At 35.9% G+C, this 18,975-nt stretch overlaps 1 protein-coding gene across 1 annotated transcript in view; it reads right to left on the bottom strand.

Annotated features, from left to right (window-relative positions):
- Positions 1-34: 34 nt before the first annotated feature.
- Positions 35-18,975, bottom strand: part of TBC1D12 (TBC1 domain family member 12) — a 40,757-nt gene continuing 21,816 nt past the window's right edge. Inside the window, 12 exon segments of the mRNA XM_030276088.4 lie at positions 35-1,707; positions 1,931-2,189; positions 3,292-3,401; positions 3,719-3,847; positions 5,691-5,762; positions 6,443-6,537; positions 7,973-8,053; positions 8,715-8,821; positions 9,158-9,275; positions 10,845-10,927; positions 12,652-12,767; positions 17,540-17,596. Of these exon segments, the coding sequence (XP_030131948.2) occupies positions 1,639-1,707; positions 1,931-2,189; positions 3,292-3,401; positions 3,719-3,847; positions 5,691-5,762; positions 6,443-6,537; positions 7,973-8,053; positions 8,715-8,821; positions 9,158-9,275; positions 10,845-10,927; positions 12,652-12,767; positions 17,540-17,596 (1,296 nt within the window). The 3' untranslated portion in view covers positions 35-1,638.

Here is an 18,975-nt window from a genome sequence, read left to right as displayed (position 1 = left end):
ACGGGAACGGGAACGGGAATGAAGCACTGCCCGCTGCTGCTCTAAGTTTTATTTACACAGGAATTGGTACTAGTGGTCTTAAAGGAAGGCTTGATCCTTCTATTTACAGTTATATACAGATTTATAGTTGAAAAGTAAGAAAACTGTACAAGATAACACAAAAATATAAGACAAATTGGATCCAATTAAAGTAGTGAATACATAAGTTAAGAAAAATCGGACATTTACATTTCAAATTGTAATGTTATGAGTAGCATATATGTAGATTTTAAACCAGATAGCAACGCAAGTTACACCACACTAAATCTTTACCCCAGTTATTTAGACTCTGCTTTTAAAACACCGGACAACTGGAAACCTCCTGCACTTAAAAATACATAATGGCAATTCTTACTTGATTTCCAGAGGGACCAGTTGCAAAAACCCACATGTAAGGAATTTATTTACATTAAATATTAGCAAAAAATGGATCAAGAGAGCGCAAGTGTTCCTCACCTCCAGTGCTATCCATTTTAAATTTCTGTCCCCTACAACCACAGGTTGTTATACAGCATCTTCAAGAACAGGAAATGTTTGAAAATATTTGCCGTGACACATACAGCATGACTTTATGTCTCACAGTTAAAAGATGTTAAAGAATTACCACTAAACCAGATGCTTTTTGGATTTCAGTATTGCACACTAATAAAAAGACAGTTTCAAAAACAATTCTGTGTCTGCATTATTTCCAAGTGTTAAAAGTGGCTGCTTCTTTGAGAACACAAAAGCCTTTAGATAGCCTTGTCATTTTCTAGTGTTCACCATTACATACAAGTATTTTTTAGTTGGAAATGGCTCGACAATATAAAACTTCTGGTGGCAAAACCCTTTCACAGAATACCCACTTCATTTACTCCACAATCAATACACCAAAACAAATGCTTAAACACCACTTGCTAGGAAAGCTGTACAGTGAGAATAGCAGCCCTGCTCTTACAACTGTTTAAAACTCATATTATTTTTGCTCTAGGTTTGGGCACAATATGTCTACAGTTCCTGAGTTAATTACAATTGCCCAGACTGAAGAATGAAGCTGCAACTTTAAAAAAAAAAACCAAACAAGTAAATAAGACAATACCCCTTCCCACATCTTAACCACCTTGCACATAAACACACCAAATCACCTTATTTGGTCCTCAATACTTGCAAATTGTTAATTTTGGAGGTAATGTTTGTACCAAAGCATTTGGTTTGGATAGCAGTTTTGGGGCCTTAAGATTTAGCATTTCCCTCATCCCCTCCAAAAAGTGCCTTTGTGGTATTTTTAAAAACAGTTATGCCTCAAAAATTTGTTTAAAGTACCAACAGAAGTTATTACAAATGTTTATTGCATTGAGCTGATTCTTTTAAAGTATTAAATATGAACTCCCCGCTTCTCAGTTTCATAGGTTTTAGTATTCTGTGTGAAATCAGATCTTCCCACAGCAAAAACTAATACTGGCAAAAGGGTGAAGATTTCATCAGTTCGTTAGTCCACTGAGAGCTGTGTCCTTCTTCCATCTCATTTTCACATTTTCTATAGTGCTTTTTCCACATGAAAGTGATGTGAAGATTTCTTTGTCATCAAGTGGTTTTCCACATTTCCAATAGACCTCAACATTAGCTTTTCGGTGCTGGGCTATGGTTCTTGTCCCCTTCTTTGTTGTCCTTCATCAGTGAGGCAAACACCTGGAAAAGTAAATTATTTAATTAATATGAAGACCGACAGTGTTACATCAATATTAACCATAACAATATTAGCACTGAGATTAACTGCTAAAATGAGACACTAGAAAGGAAGCGCCCATTGCTCAGGAGTCAGACAAGCAGCTTAAATAATCATGGAGAGAGGTACCCCCATATATTCGTGTGCTAACATGAATGATTTGATCTGTATCTCCAAGAAACTCACCTGTGCCCATTTTTTGTTACTATTCTGCATCTGAATAGCTGCAATACAATTAAAAAGCTTTTCTGATGTAATATCTTCTGGAAGTTTTGTTAGAAACTGTGCTATATGAATAAAGTCCATCTGTAGGAGAATATCTTCATATAACCGAAGGATTCCTAATCCTGTCCTAAACAAAAATTCTTCTCCATCTCTACAGAAAACATCCCAGACACGACAGGCCAGATCAAGTGGTAATGACTTGCTGTAGAGTGTAAAAATCCTACAAATGAGTCAAAAACAAACAAAAAGGAGGAGTTATAACTTATTTCAGAAAAATGAAAAAACAACTTCCTAAAAACCTCAGTTAAATTAGTTCAGAGTAAGCAGATGACAAGCTATTTTATACACTCCCCCTCCCTCTTATTTCAATGATCCACAAGTCTACAGTTCTTGAAGTTAGAACTAGTACTCTGAAACCCTTCTCTTTGGATGCCACAAGAAACCCTCCATTTGAATGCCATATCCTTTAGAAAGCTCTGGCTAAAGAAGTGACAAATCTCTTCATACTAGAACAGAATATAATACACACATAAGAACTTAAACAACAAAGAGCACAACTGTGTAACTTAACCCTTCTCATTTAAGCCACACAGTTTAACAGCTCTGTTCATCATTTGTTTCCTAAACTAAATCTAAATCCACAACTAATCTCAACAGAGGGCTGCATCCCACTAATGTACTAACGATAAATCAATAGCTACATTTCTGTGATACATTTTCAAATTTTTCACATTAAAATCACAAAACTCTAATAATAATTCTAGATGAAGCTCAGCCTTATGCACACAAACAGATAATCTGTTTTTGATAGCAGTACCACACTTCAAGGTGGTGCCACAGTACTACCTTCCATTACAGATACACACAGTTCGCTACTCTCTGCTTTAGAACATTCCTTACTTCAAATTGTTCACTGCATTTTCAAGTTTACTCCTTTTCAAACCAGGTCTTAAATTTCATCCTTCCTCTGCTTTAAAATCTCTATTCCTATAGTCATTCTTCCTTCAGTAGCTGATTATGCTCATTTCATCAAGCCACTTACAATTACACATACTACTATGGTGTAATAGCCTTCTCTCCCCTACTTATGTCACACAACTGCAGTAACAAGTAAATGAACACACAGAACTCCTGTCTCATTTTATCCCTTATAATAAAGCTTGAGGCCTGCCAAAGGAAGTGCAGTTACACAAAACAGTTCATCATGACTTCACAACATGTACTGAATGCCTTTTTTAATGCTTTATCTCCAGTGTTGAAAGACCTATAGCAAAATAGAAAGTGTTCAAACAGTTCTAAGGTTAGGTTTTCTATGAACTCACCAATCTATCAAATATATGTCTGGAGTAAGACTGTATGATTTGAAATGAAGAAACAATTTAGGAAGATTTTCTTCAAAAAATACTTCAAAGGCTGCAAAGTATTTCAGCATCTGTAGGGATAGTAAAGCACATCATAAGCAGTCATCAAAAGAATGTTTAGTTGTAAATCAACACAAACCCCACCAAGAACTGATGTCAACACAGCACAATGTGACTCCTTAGGCTAAGTAAAATGATTAAATGTTTCTAGAGGAGAAATCAAAACATGAGAATGAGCTTTACAGATTAGTACCTGGTATTCTCAGTTTTGTAACCACAGGTTAAAGTTCTCCATCATTCAACAGGACAAAAGGAAGTCATCAATAAAATAACTATGCTTCAAGTCAAAAGAATGTTAAGGTCCAAAACCAGAAAACTCTGTGCATACCATGCTGTGATCCACACGGAAAAAGGCCAGCTGGCATGGCTTGTTTAGAAGGTTAGCAAAGGCAATGAAAGCATCTGCCTCTTCCAGATTGAGAATGAGCACAGCAGCAATGAAGGACATCCCTTGTACCTTCAAGTGGGAAAAGCATTGGGCAAATAAAGGTGAGTAGGTTCAGTAGATCTTACATCTTTGGAAATGGAAATATTTACAGTTTGCAATTTATCAAGTACTATTGCATAACATTTCCAGATGAATAGAAACAATGTGGATAAATTATTTTTATGCATGCAATCAATTTGATTCCAGCAGTTCAGACGCTCTGGGAGGTCTCATGATCACAAGTCCTCAGGACTTGAAATACAAGAAAGTTAAAACCACACAGAGTGAATGCAGAGCTCATGAGAAACAAAACCTGGCCTCAAGTTCATTGTTAAACTATGGGAAAAAGCAGTCATGGAGAAAAACTTCACATATGGGACAGTTTAGACCCAGACAGATACGTTGGAACTGAGACAAAATTCTGTTTCAGAGCAGTAAATACATGTCTTTCCACTTGCCAAACTGTAATTTTTCACATATATAAAATTACTTCGAGGTGGTTAGCTGTAATGCAAGTTTACATTTTTCCACCATTACTCTCCCAAAAACACTTTAGCTTGCAATACAAGAGCATGATTCCGTAGTTAAATGGTGATCTGAATACCCATTATGCTAAGAATAATTTTACCAATTCCAATTGCAATCATCTTTATTCCACTGTCTCTAAACATTCATGCTGCCTGTTCTCATTAAAAAAAAACCATGCAGTCAGCATTTTAACCAACTAGGGAAAAGAGTATTGATACGCATCAAAAACAGTCGATCAGCTTTCCATTTCTGGGGATAAATAAGTGTGGAAATGAGATTACATTACATTTACTGTCATATTAACATTAAAAAAATGTGATAAGAAATATCAAGACTAGCTATAGTTCTAATGGAAAAGATAAAGACTTATCCACAAAAAATTACTTATTTGCCTTTTGAAACTCCACCCTGGGAACAAGCAGTCTCAGAACCAGCAGAGTTTGTAATCTCACTTTAAAAATATGGGAGAGTCTCCAAAAATGAGGTCACAGATGACAGAATTCAGGCCTAAAAACATTTGAACATGAAAAACCGACTAGTTATTTATGCAGAGTTCCAATCATATCTGATTTAGAGAGGAAGACACACCCTGTGCAAAATAATGCTTTGTTGCATGGATGAGACTTAAAATTTTTCAAGTATTTTTGGGCCCTGAAGCATTACAGCTTGTGAAAGATTTTCCTAGATACCGCCAGTAACAAAGACAAAAAAAAACCCCTTTTCTTCATTACTGTTCATTATTTAAATTAATCTTTAAGATAACACCATTCAGAGAGGCGTTATGTTTAGTTGGTTCGTTCAGGGGTTTTTGACAATTTCTTTAATGGGTTTTTTTTCGCTTGTTTTTAAACACAGCAATGTTTGCTGAAAACTGTCTTATCTACACTGAACTCAGAGGGAGTGATTATTCTGCGTCAGCAAGACACTAAGAAGGAATTTCTAGATTTTCGGACGTGCAGTAGTGAAGCAGGGAGTATCCCTATGGAAATGGCAACAGGGGAAGCAACAGTAAGACAGAACAAGTGAGGTGCTAACTGGAAGTCCACTAATACCTTAAGGATTTTTTCCCTGTGGATACCCTGTCAGAACTATAATGTGTTATGAACACACCCATTTAAAGTTTTCCATGCAATCCAGATACTCAACAGTCAGTACATTTTCAGTTATTTAATTGTCTCTAAGAACTACCATCATTGTGACTGCTACGAAATAACTGCCCAAGTTTAATTATTTTTTTAAGTGCTGGTAGCATAACATTTAGAACACCTATTTATTCAATATACTTTAATACATGACATCTTAAGCTTATTTGTCATGTTAGAAACATTTTACAGCAAATACTTACATATCCCACATCTGGTCTGTAACATGTATATGCTCCTAAAACACTATGCAGGAGATCATGGTAAGGACCACCCTAATAAGAGGAGAGGGTAGAAGGAGAAAAGAAATATTTATTTTCAAAAAAATATAGGAAAGGGACAAGCTGATATTTTAAGATGCAAGTGAGCCAGTGAATTGTTGCTTTATTCATATCTAGAATAATACCATTTTTTACTCCAAGCATTACCACAAATGATTTTGAGATGTTAAAAGAAAAGTAACAATAATCCTATGAAATAATTTAGCAGAAATCAGTATATAATAGAAAATGAGGATATATGGTACAGATTCAAAGTTGGTCTTTCCTTTTCAGAGACAATGGATATTTTAATTCTTAGAAGCACAAGTTACTATATAACAATATTGCATCTTATTTTATATACATGTGTGTGCATATTATAGGTACATAAAAATCATAAAGCCTGAAAAGGTGTACCAGAATGCATCAAGATTTCTATAGCAGCAAAAATACTCTCATTGCTGACTGTAGTTTCAAAATTAATAGGAATTAATAGGAATCAATTCATTAATAGGAATCTCATACAATTTTTTCAAGGAGAAAAAAACCTCATCACTAAGCATCTCTACTTTATTCGCATCTAAAAACATTTAAGAAGTCCAAACAACCTCTAAAACCTACTCCATATTTGGCCTGTTATGTTTCTTGTTTAACTATTCATAATTTTAATGCTGTCAAAGTTAAAGGCATCTCACCTTCTGGAAAATATACAGGGATGGAAATGTGCGTGATATATCCAACTTAATTAGCTCCAGACTGGCCTCACGATCAGCAACAGATGTACCTGCATCTGCAAGCAAAACCAACACTTACTAAAGCTGAAAAATTCTACAAACTTCAGAACAAAACTCCTGTAGGCACATAAAGACAAGGAAGGCAGCATTCATCCAAGAACTTCCAGAAGAAAATCTGCTAGCCCTTGAATTATCTCTGTCCAATCCTCTCCATAGGGACATGATAAAAACACTTGTGATAATGTGGGGAAAAGGATAGGTAAAATACTTGGGGAAAAGGCTCTTTCAGAAGGCTTAAATCAGACAAGATTTCCAACTGGAAAGCCAAGGGGACAATTTGATGAACAGGCTAAACAGAACCTGCTCTGCTGAAGCTTGGAAAGCAGCATTTCCCTCGTCTTCCTAAAACTATCATAGCTGGTCTTCCAGACTTTGCTACCAAAGATTAATAATAGGCACTTTCAGCTTTTGCTTGCTTTTCAGCAATTAAAATTCTATCACTCTTCAGTTTTCCCTTATTGCTTCCCAGGACATCTGGCACATTTAAAACACCTCCTTCTCCCTTCATTCTTATCCAGAACTATTACCTCTCAAAAAAACAGATTACCTAAACTTTCCCCTAAGACAGTCCACACCCCCCACAACAAAAGAACAAGCAAACCACTGCTCCACAGACCAAGGGGCATTGAAAACATATTTTCCAAGGATAAGCATATTTACAGTCATGTAGACACAGAATTTTTTATAAATTGTTTGTCTCAAGACAACCTTCAGATGAACCACAGGGCTATCCCTAAGGAAGACCCAAATAATTTACAGTCAAAGCAGGCAATTAGTCAGGACTGACTATGGCAAGCACAAACAACTAAAGTAATGAAAAAGACTATCACAGGGCAGCATTTAAAAAATTATCAGTCAACAGCACAAAGAGTTAACCTTTATAACAAGGAGACATCCAACACTAAAAATATCACTGATACTGTTTTTAACAGAAAGAACATCCACAGAAGACAGCAATGTGCCAGTGAAAAAACTGCATTCAACAGAAGAGTGCTAACATCTCCACTTAATAGATTTGGAAGGAAAGACCATCTAGGCAGGCAAGGAAATAAGTGGGATCTGAAATGCGTCATGTTTTGTATTTTTCACCTCTCAGTTTCAGAGCCAAAAAATAGAAGATATTCTTTTTTCTTTCCCAAAATCATGGAAGTGATACCAACTGAGAACCCATCAAAGAAGAGCTAAGCAAGAGCATGTATCTTTTTGTATTTCAGCTAACATTTTCATGAAAGCTGAGTCTTTTATTGATACAGTAAGTACTGCCAAACCCTTCGTGCTTGCCGACTTGTTATAAGAGCAAACATTTAAGTGGGGAATGATTTTGAGAATATTTAACAAGTATGCTTAATGCTGAAATTGCAGAGGAACTTGTGAGACTTCCTGAGTTTGTAAAAGTGAATAGGAGGTTGTTGAGCACTCAGGAGATCTCACCTTCTATGTCATTCTCAGAACTTGTCTCACTGAAGCTTTTCCATCGTTCCTTAGCTCTTGACAAGAAGATTTCATAAAGTTCTGCAAGAAACCAAAACAAAACCAATTTCCGAAAAGGAAGTAGTAAGAAAAGCACCCATCCAAGACAAAAGCATCCTAAGCATTCTTGGCTTTGGTTACTTGGTTTCATCACTGGGGGAAGGAGAAGAGCCTATTAGATGGTTACCACTAGACACAGTTTTACAGTGTGCACTGTGTGGTACTTTCTATTTATGAATATGCAAATTATTACAGGGAAAACATGCCTAGATTTAGGCATGATTTAGATTTGTATTTAGATTTGTATTTTTGTGACTGAAATGCTTACAATTCATCAATTATTAGTTATAAAATAAAGTGATTCCCCTTTTCACTCCCTTAAGAAAGCAAAGCTACAAATTCTCAGTTTTAAACATAAAAATCATTTTCTGGGGGGGAAGCACTACCTTAATTCTTAAAATACTACATGTTTACATAAGCAGGTTTTGGAACCTTGTTTCCATAATTTATGAGGCTACAATGTCTACTTGTAAAACACAATTGTTCCTAACCTTGCAAAATACATTACTTCAGAAAGAAATATACCCTGAATTATATATATACATACATATACATATATATATATATATAACAAAAGTTTGCATTTTTCTTTGAAAATAATCAGCTTAATCTAGCATTAGCATATGATCTGTTAGGAACAAACCAGGAGTGATGTTTAATTCATTTCCCACAGCTAGACTCCAAACCTTCCCTCGTACACTTGGGGGCAATCCCTGCCACCACAGCTCTCGAACTCTTCGGGTAGCACGCCTAATATACAGAAACAGGGAGAAGAAAAAAAAAAAAGACACATATTGCACATCTTGTTTTCTACAATCACTGGACAATTTACAAGCAAAATAACATACTGTCTACCAAATCAATATTCAAAGATCTCTATTGATACTAAAGCCCCATTAAACCCCCAAACATTCAGCTCCCAGAAAGCACATTTCATGTTGCTCCAGAATGACCTCACACTATATCATGGCAACAAAAACTGACTTCTTGACAACACAGAAAAGGAAAATAAGGTATGTGGGTCCTCAGTTTCCAGAGGAGAAACAAGCCACGCTTGCCTCATTTATACAGCAGAACTTTACTTACATGCCTTCCCAGTTAGGTAGTATTTCATTGACCCAAATCACCATAGCACTAGCGATATTCTCTTCTTGCTTGAAACGCTCTCTCATTATTTTTTTCCTTTTATGTGCTTCTTTAATTTCTGTTAGGCATAACATGTTAATAATTCTGTATTAGTGTATACAAATAATTAGGTAAATTATTCAGCTATTACCCAAGTATTTAGATGTCTAAAATATCGAGGGTAAATTACAGTTGTATGTACTATTTCTGTTGATTGTAGGTGTATTTCTCTGGACATTTTTTAATATAAGCTAAGTTGTTCAAAGTACAGTGATTTAGACAAGCAAAAATCAGGCTAGAAAACTCGTAATTCTTTTCTGCAGTACACAGGATAACTAATAAGCAAGCACATCATCAGTGCTCTTTTTCCACTCATGATTTTCATACCATATTTTATCTGAGCTTTATTTATTCATTAGACTAATCAGCAATATTTATGGATAATTTTACTATTTAAAAGTGAAATTCTACATCCATTTAACTACTCAAATTTTACTGAAGCTTCCACCTAAAAGGATTCTGTATTTTCTTTTCTGGAAACAGGACCTAGAGATCTAAGACAAAGTCACAATACTGAACAAGAGAACAATGTCCTGCCTTCTGTTTAAAAAAGATCATTTGCAGATTCCTCTTATCAAAAAGGCTAAAAGAAGGACAGAGCAGTGCTCTCCTGACATCGCTTAGAACATTTTCTATTTAAGCATGCATTGATCACATCAAAGAGTAAACATGCCCTCCCTGGTAAACAGATATGGCTGACCAGCTTCATCAAGTTTTTACTGGAGCTTTGAGTGCGCAGCAACAGTTAATAAACCAGGGCACACACAGGAAAACACCACACATGACTGAACCTCCAAAGATGCTGTAACTAAAGAACACAGACCACGGATCACAACTTACAAGATACACACCACAAGAGCAGAGTGAAATGCATTGTCAAATGCTGTGGATTTCTTATTGCATCTTTCAAAGTAAGCTGCCACAGATCCATAGATGATCAATCAGTTCAGAAGCTTGTATGTCTGACAACAGCCCAAGTAAAACATGCAGTACAGATTCTTAAAATAGCTTATTCCCTGAATACTAGGCACAAGACTACAAAAGTTCTTTCAACAGCAATTCATAGATTGACACAATACCAGATGCTACAGATCTATTTTTTAAATTAATCTGCCTAGTGGGAATAAGAAGGTTCACACAGGTACAGCTGATTGGAAAATAATCCCAAAGTTTTCATCTCTCTTCAAATTGAAATTGATCTGAAATTCTTAAGAAACCTGATCTTTAAGCAATCAGCTTTATTGTACTTTGGTTCTTACTGGCAACTGCAGCAACACAGCTTGCAAGAAAAGTCCAAATATCCAGAAAGCTTCTAGGTGACAACACTACACAAGTATTTTGAAAAAAATAAGTTTTTCCTTAGAAAGTAAATGAAAGGTTCAGTTGTATTCTAGCTACATTCATTGTAGCAGAATAACAATTTGATAACTGAGTTCTGTTTTAAACTGTGTGCCCCTATACACCAGAGAATAACCTAGATATTAAACAAGAGGTTCTTTAATGTACCCACTTGCCTACAAGCCAGGATTTACTTTATTTTTGCAGCAGAGTTGAGAGGAATTACAGTGATTGTTGGCAGTTGACATACCTCGTTTTTTTGCTTCTGCCACCATCTCATCATATTCTTGTCGATGACGTAAAGCCTCCTCCACTGATTTGGCAGGAAGATTTCTGAAAACAAGTTGTTCCTGAATTCAATACACACAAATGACATTCTGGACCATTTCAGAACAGGATTAAATTCAGTTTCTCTCAAAGGCAAGCTATGGGGCTGCCATCCTGCCAGTGTTCCAGTAACAGCTGTAGAGAACTACTAGATGTTTGCTGCTCATTTTTCAGTTCTCCTGGAGCTTCCCCCAAAGTAAGATTATTATATTTGTTGAGCGCCTGAAATGATGCTCAAGTGAATGACAAAAGGAAAATGCTGATACACACTATAGTTATTTATTCTAATGCATTTCTGCCCATGTGTATTTTAATCATATGTTCATATGAAATCTGTGATGATGTATTTCAATAAAAGGTAAAGGTATTTATTTGTTGTAGTTAATCCTTTAAACTGCTCACAAAAGAAGGTAAGTTTACCAAAGAAAGAAAGGATAGATCACAACTAATGTCAGAGCTAAAGCTAAGGAAGCTTGGTGCAGTCTGAAAGTTCACCAGATAAAAATGTGTTTGTTTTTTGGCTGCATAATGATCCCCTAATTGCTAAACACACTTCCTCTTGACCAAGGAGACTCACTTCAAAGCAAATTAAAACACAGTGTTTGGTCTCAGCCTCTTACCTAATCGCTAGTCTACTTTGGCCCAAAATAAACAGTAAACACTTTTGTCATTTTAATATTAAAAGTTTTCTGTCTCCTCTCTCATACAAGCAGACAAAATCACTTATTAATATTTTCAATGAAAGTGAGGGCGTAATGTAATTTCAAAGATTGGACTGTGGCAACACACTACGTGCTTGGGATGGCACTCCAATTTGAAACAAGTGTCATTTGTAAAAGCATATTTATCCTGGCTTGTGCATTCTAATACTATAAAAATAAAGAAAAACATCAGCAATCCAGTTATTGCATATCTTACACTCTCTACCATACAGCAAAAGAAATAATGCACTTATGAAAACAAACACTCATAGTAATCCATAATTCCATTCAGAGTATTTCTGTCTTAGCACAGAGTTTATGTACCCCCAGAGAGAATATCCAAAGAAACACTAATATGTTCTATTTTCCATTTCCTAATTGGAAGTGATTAGAGTAAACATTTAACCGTGCCATCACAAGATTTTCCATGGTGCAGTTTGAAAACATTTCTCCATTTGTTTTCCTCAAGCTTGTGTTCTTAGGCAGCAGGTCCTTTCTCTTTCCTTCAAATTGCTGAAGACTGTATATCTGAAAATACCGACCAATTTATTACTCATTTTTCATTACTATTCTTATTTGTACTTTATGTGGGTTTTGTCATATCTTCAGCTGCTGTTTCCCTGCCTTCAGCTGCACTTTTAGGTATTTCCTACCTAAAATGTTCTTAAGTTTCCAAAATAGGTGAAGGGAGAAGGAAATGCACATTGAGAAAGCAGCCAAGAAATCAACCAAGAAAATTCCTGAAGACTTTGAGGATGCCCAGAGCATGGTCACAGACACTTAATGTTTCACAGTATATAAGGAATTCTTTCTCACTGTAATGTAGCCACCAGTCTGTAATCTACTGTGTAATGAGTAGAATGTAATCTACTCACTGTAATGAGTAACGAATACTCTCTAAGTATTCGTTAGGCTATTATGTGAGATAGAATAATCCAACAATTCTTTCACACAAGACTGGTGAATTTTAGCTCATCAGAAATGTATCTAAAATTCAGTCCTTCAGCTGCACAGCAGAATCATACTTACGCTGGCCGATCCTCCAGAATCAAAGCAGTAGTTGAAAGTGGTTCAAACTCAATATTTTTACGTCTTGCTGATGGGGGTGGAGGTTTATACATTCTTCCTGTCCGTGCTTCATATTCCTAAACAACATTATTGATAAAAATTTCAACTTTCAGCCACACTCCAAATTAGTAAGCATGATATTACTTAATGCACAAATAGTTTCATATAAATACTTTAACACTACTTAATAGGATAGCAAGCAGCAAACACTACAAGTTGAAATTGTTGATAGCAACAGTGCAGCTTTCCAGGACTGCTAAGTAAAGATGAATGAGAAAGCAGTTGCTTGTATCAACTTAATCTTTGATGTATTCTAGTTCAATATTTCAACTGAGCATCCCAGGATGAAGTAGCATAGAAAGCCGCATAATCTACCCAGCCTAGCTAGTGCACAAGTGCATTTAAGTAATATGTGAAGTTGACAATAAAAAACCCACCACTAATCAAGGACATGTGTCTCTTTCCATTTCTTCCTCTTGATTTCAGCCCCTCTTAAGATCCAGTACACCTCACATTCCTGAGGCCTTTAACAACACCATCACACCCACATTAACCAGAACCACCTACACTATACTCAGTGACAATATACCAGTATTTATCATTACAGGTCTGTTTCATATAATTTGCTTCCTCTGAGGTTAATACATGCAATCTACTTAGAAAGAAATATTTCACTGCCTCCAATATACACAAGATTCTGAGGAAGAAAGAATTCTAATCCTTTGACCACAACAGCAACTCAACAAAACAAAAATATGACACAATCCTTAGGAAAAAAGCTAAACAGAGCCAGATGAAAACGTCAAATCTCGCATCCCCTTCTTTTTCGCCTCAGTAAATAAAAGTTTACTGCCAAGTTAATGGAATAACATGCATCAACATGATTCAGCACATTGAAACAAGTATCTTTAACAATCGTACACAGGATTGGCAGAGTTCTGTTCTAATTTACACAAGCACAAGAAAAATCAAAAAATCACTGCTCGCCATTTGAATGAATACACATAATACTCAAGCCTAGAATTATCTCATTCCACTTAAAACCAGAAAACACATCAGTACTCCTGTCACGCTGTGTACCTCAGAACATTCCAGTACATTTGTAAATTAGGACTGTATCCTGTGGTAACACCCAGAGATCAGCAGCCAGGCTGCAGTAAAATAGCAATGCCATCCCTCCTATTCCTGGTAGAAGTTCTGGTTCTTCCATATACTCCTTTGTAACAAGAGTCACCAAATCAAGTTCATTTAGTGGTCAGAGATGAGGAAGGTCAAACATCAGCAACCTTTTCAACATCTCTACATATCTAACTTGTATGCAAGTTTTTTAAAAAAGGTAAGAAACTCTTAACAAAAGCACCGTAAGATGTATATCAGAAATTAAGCCGCTCTTACGTTTTTTAATACAAGCATTACATGTGAACAAGGCTAGTGCTTCCAGCTATCTCCTGTGCTAAGAACTGATGCACTATTTCCAAGGCAACAGAGAAAGAAAAAAAACAAGAATTAAATATACTTCAACAGAGATTTTCACCAAAGGTAGAACTCGTCACCCAACTGTGTTTCTGAAAGTACACATCATGAACAGTTGGGTTTTGTAAAAAGATCACATGGGCAGAGAAGCAAAACTCTTAAGTGTTACTAGAAAGAGTCAAAACAGAGACCAAAATAGACTTAGGCTCAAACTGTCATGGCTGCACATTCCCCAAACTGAAATACATTCCAAAGTAGAAGAACTGTCCAAAGGAAGATGCTTTTTCCTCAAGAAGCCTGTGCTCTAGGAAACTTATTTGAAGATTAGATCCCACAACCATCAAACATGTAGAGAACTTATGCAAATAAAGTATCCATTTTTTTCTGGAATACTTTCTATGACTAGATGTAAAGAATCCAATATCCTTCACTGTGCATTTGATGCAGAATCTAAAAAGCTTGAACTCACATAAAACTTTACTTTGAAAGATGCGAGTTAATATTCTCCCATAACAAGGTAAAAACACAATTTGAAGTCAAATGCCTTGTCAAATGCTTAAGATGCAGGGCATGTGCCAGAAGATAGAACAGTTGACAGCTAAGATTCAAGACTATGTAAAATGTGTATATGTAAAAAAATTATTTTGGAAGTATCACATGTATGGTTTCACAAGAAGGTTATTTTTAAAAATCTTTATTGCAACGTATCAGGCATTTATTGAAAATTCCAGAACATTTCCTAATTCCAAAATAAAGAAAAACAAATTCAGCTTTAATAAAAAGTTATCTTCTTACTATGTCTGGAACAGCATCCTGTTATCCACTGCCAATAATTAACTCAATAAGAAGCTAAAAGCATGTTTTTCCTGAAAAGCACTGTGACAATATATTTAAGAGTGCTTCAATATGTGGAGGGACTTGCATTTCTGGTATTTATTCCTGCACAGATACAGATAAGCCTTTTAAACTACAGACAGGTAACTGGGGCTGGGAAAATATCTTTTGCTTATAAACATTTGTTTAAGAAGATAAAGATATCTCAAATAGTATCTTAAAACAAAACAACAAAAAACCCCACCCAAAAACCAGAAACCCAAAAAACTCCACCCCCTACCACCACAGCAAAGAACACCAAAAAAATGCCCTGATAATCTAAATAATTTTTTTTTTAAGTAAATAAACACACAGAGGTCTTTATTGCTCGTACCTTTTTGTTATCTACATGGAAAACATGCAAGTCTGAAGTTTCAGTCATCCTTTTGCTGCAGTACCATAAAGGAGAGTCAGACCATTGAGAGTAATTTTCAATACCTCTAAACAGTACTGGATTGCTCTGTGTAACAGACAAGTAACTGCTCATAGCTTCCTCTTCCAACACTTAAGCCAACGACCTTACAGAAAGGAGAACCAGCTGCACTGCAGCATTCCAGAAGCATTAGTAGACCTGAAGTAGGGTATGCTTGTGGGGATAAAGTATTTAGCTAAGTGTGAAACACAGGGGTTCAGTGTTAGAAGACAAACTTCCATCTACAGAGGCCAGACTACACAGCTGTAAAGGAATAAATACCAACCATAAAATTCAACATGAATCTGGAATTAAGTTTGATCTATTTATGATCCAACAACAAAAGCTGAACTCCTGGGAATGAGTGATAAAAGCTTTTGGTTACAAGGACTATGGAAGTTCTCACAGTACCAATTATACAGACAAAACACCACCCATCCAATTATGTTGTAGGTATGCTGGAGGAGAAAGGCATCTGATGTGTAGAGAATTTATGCAACTAAAGAATGCAACACTGAATAAACTTCTCCTGTCTTAAGGATTGCCTCTATTTAAGGTAGATGTTAATGCATACTAATACTCCAATTAAACATCCTGTGTATGACAACTTCTTCTAACATGTTTTATCCTCTCTAATGCTCTCTGATCCTATAACAGATTTTATTCAATCATCTGTGACTTCTGCTGACAAAACAGAACAGGGATTGCCATATATTGTGCAAAAGGTTTTAAACCTCTCTCCCTTCTACACACACATGACCGGAGCAGATGGATCTATCAAGCATCTATTATGATTATTTTCATGATGTTGTATAGCAAACTGTCATTAGAAAGATTATACGCCTTCATTCGAATCAGGGTTGATCATCCAAGAATAGAAGCACTAATAGAATCACCTAGGAGCGCATCTGTGTAAGAAGAATTTCTGCTAATGAACAATCCTATATCAGCATGCATATTGCCTCCAGGTTAAATGTTAAAATTGCTGAGCTAGCTGTGGCTACAAGGTGATTATAAACAGAGTAGTGTTTATAGCAAGAGTAGATGTCACTTAAAAATTCTGTGAGTCATAAACCAGACATTTTCCCAGAAATAAGAATTCCAGATGCTGTCAGGACAGGCAGAACAGTACATTCTCACCTAATTTGCAGGCAAAACAGAAAGATGTATTGATGGAGAAGAAAATACTAATCTTCACACAGTACAAAATGACAACCAAACAGACACTTGAGAGTTTCTAGGTCAATCTTCCAAAGTTAACGCCATTCACTTTCAATTCTTTGTTTGCTGTATTTTTTCCTCAATTGGATATTTAATAAGGTGCATCAAGTTTCATCTTCTTTTGTTTACAAGAAGCCACCAGGCCTGAGCCCAATAAAGATATGCTGAGAGTGGTCAGGCCATGTAATGTGAACCACAGGCATCAGAATCAACCAGCAGTTATATGACTGCTCTGTTTCACAGTTCCACAGAACTAAAAAGCCAATCTCTACTATTCATGTTTAATACAGAGTGCAGAATTACACAAAAAGTGTACAAAGTAATGGGCATACACAATTTCAGAAGGATCCCAGTCAGACAGATAATGTAAAATGTAACAAAAGTTTCAACAGCTTTTCTAGTTTTTCAGTGTCACGTTGGAAATAGCAATTAAAAGCATCTGGAGATCTGAAGTGCCACTGCTAATAGCTTGTGCAGCTCAGTGACAGAAAGAACATTCTAATATATCAATTTTCAAACTTAATAAGGCGTTCAAAAATATTACAAATTAAGCCTTTCAAAAACTTTTACCATTAAGCAATGAGGCACAGCAAACATAGAAAGTAAATTACTGTCAAGCTCTATGATTACCTATTTCTTGCTATCCAAGAACATGCATTATAAACAATGAACAATAATTTTCTATCACTTCAAGTTGTTAGTGAGACTCACATGTGAAACTTGTTTATTTTGCTAATGGTTTTTAATGAGTTGATGGTTAGTGCCATAAAATATTCATGCTACTGTGAAAATGTGATGTTTGTACTATTTTAATGAGTGCTACACAATCCCATGCATACAACTACAAAAAGTATATATTAAGTTTCATACCCCTGTGTTTAATAGACTGAGAGTAGATATTGACGCAAGACTGCCAGAACTGTCATCCTAATAAGAAAAACAGAAGCAGAGCCTTAGTGAATAAAGGAAAAGACCATTGCAAAACAGCAATATGCAAGCCAAAATTTAAATTCACATGTATTTATCCTGTACATTTGAGAAAACATGAATTTGTCTGCTCCTCCTTCCTTTTCCAGCCCTCAAAATAGACACATAAGACAAAGACTTCCCACTTGTGCAAGATCTGTACAGACATCAACTGGATTGTTCTTCTGGTTTAACTGATGTTTTATATTTTCCGTAATCAACCCCTTTGCCCAAAGGGAGATTTTTTCCATGGTGCTTCTCAGATGCATGATGGAGGCAGTACCTGATACAGCCTGTGTCTCCCTAGCACACACCACTCACAGACATTAGACTGACTTAACCACAGCCTTGGAAGGTACATCCTGTTAGAAAAGAAAAACAAAACATTGTCCCCTGCCACGTTATTATTGGCATTTCTAAACTGAAAGCTCAAAAGTGGGCTCTATCTCAGCCTTGCTGGTAATAACAGAGATATATTTGTAATGCTTTGAGCAACAGTCACTTCCATTATAAATAAGATTCTAAGCACCACTCAAGCAGCAAGGCAACCAGGTGTAAAAGCAAGCCCAGCTACAGGAGACCCTGTACAACCACAGCTCTGCACATTTCCAACCAAAAGTCAAAGTTGGTTTTATAGTAGAAAGATAAGCCAAGCTTAAAGATGAGGTGTAGGGGAGGTCACAAACAAAGTCCACTGCTTTTAAGCCTTGAATTGCAGTGCCTGGAAGAAGGAAAATAAAGTTTTTATCATTAATTCAACAGAACATATCTGCAGTGTTCAGAATAATAGAAACCATTTTAAAGGCTTTCTTCACCCTTGCCATACTATTTTTCTTTTTCTGCACTGAAATACCAAGCCAGCCTTGAAAGGGTAAGATTTTTATTAAAACAAATCAACAAAAAGACCTCACAATCTCATACTTTAAATAAATGTCCATGAAAGACAGCTGTTTTACCACCTAAACCTATCCCTTTGGAATTCAATACAGCCTGCCTAGATGATGATTTTGCTTCCTCAGCACCTCAAGCTCAGCAGCATGTCTGCTTAACATGCAAATGCTCAGTTCTTTGAGAGAAGAAAAAATCCTACATATCATGCTTGGTTAAAGAAATTCAAAGGCCCAATAGAAGGAGAGGTATCCCACAAAAAGAGACTCCAGAAGACCAAAAAAGAAAATATTTTTTCCCACCAAATCAAAGTAAAATAAGTACTATAATTTTATTATCTCTATTTATATTATTTGTTTCCTCCAAATCCAGCAACTTTCAGGAAGAGAAATGAAAATACATACCTATGTATGCTTATGCTCTCTTTTTCAAGCCTCAGTAAGAGAATAGTT

The sequence above is a fragment of the Taeniopygia guttata genome, chromosome 6, assembly GCF_048771995.1.
Source record: "Taeniopygia guttata chromosome 6, bTaeGut7.mat, whole genome shotgun sequence".
Classification (NCBI taxonomy): domain Eukaryota; kingdom Metazoa; phylum Chordata; class Aves; order Passeriformes; family Estrildidae; genus Taeniopygia; species Taeniopygia guttata.
The sequence above is the reverse complement of the archived record's forward strand: the minus strand, read 5'-3'. Positions and strand labels throughout refer to the sequence as shown.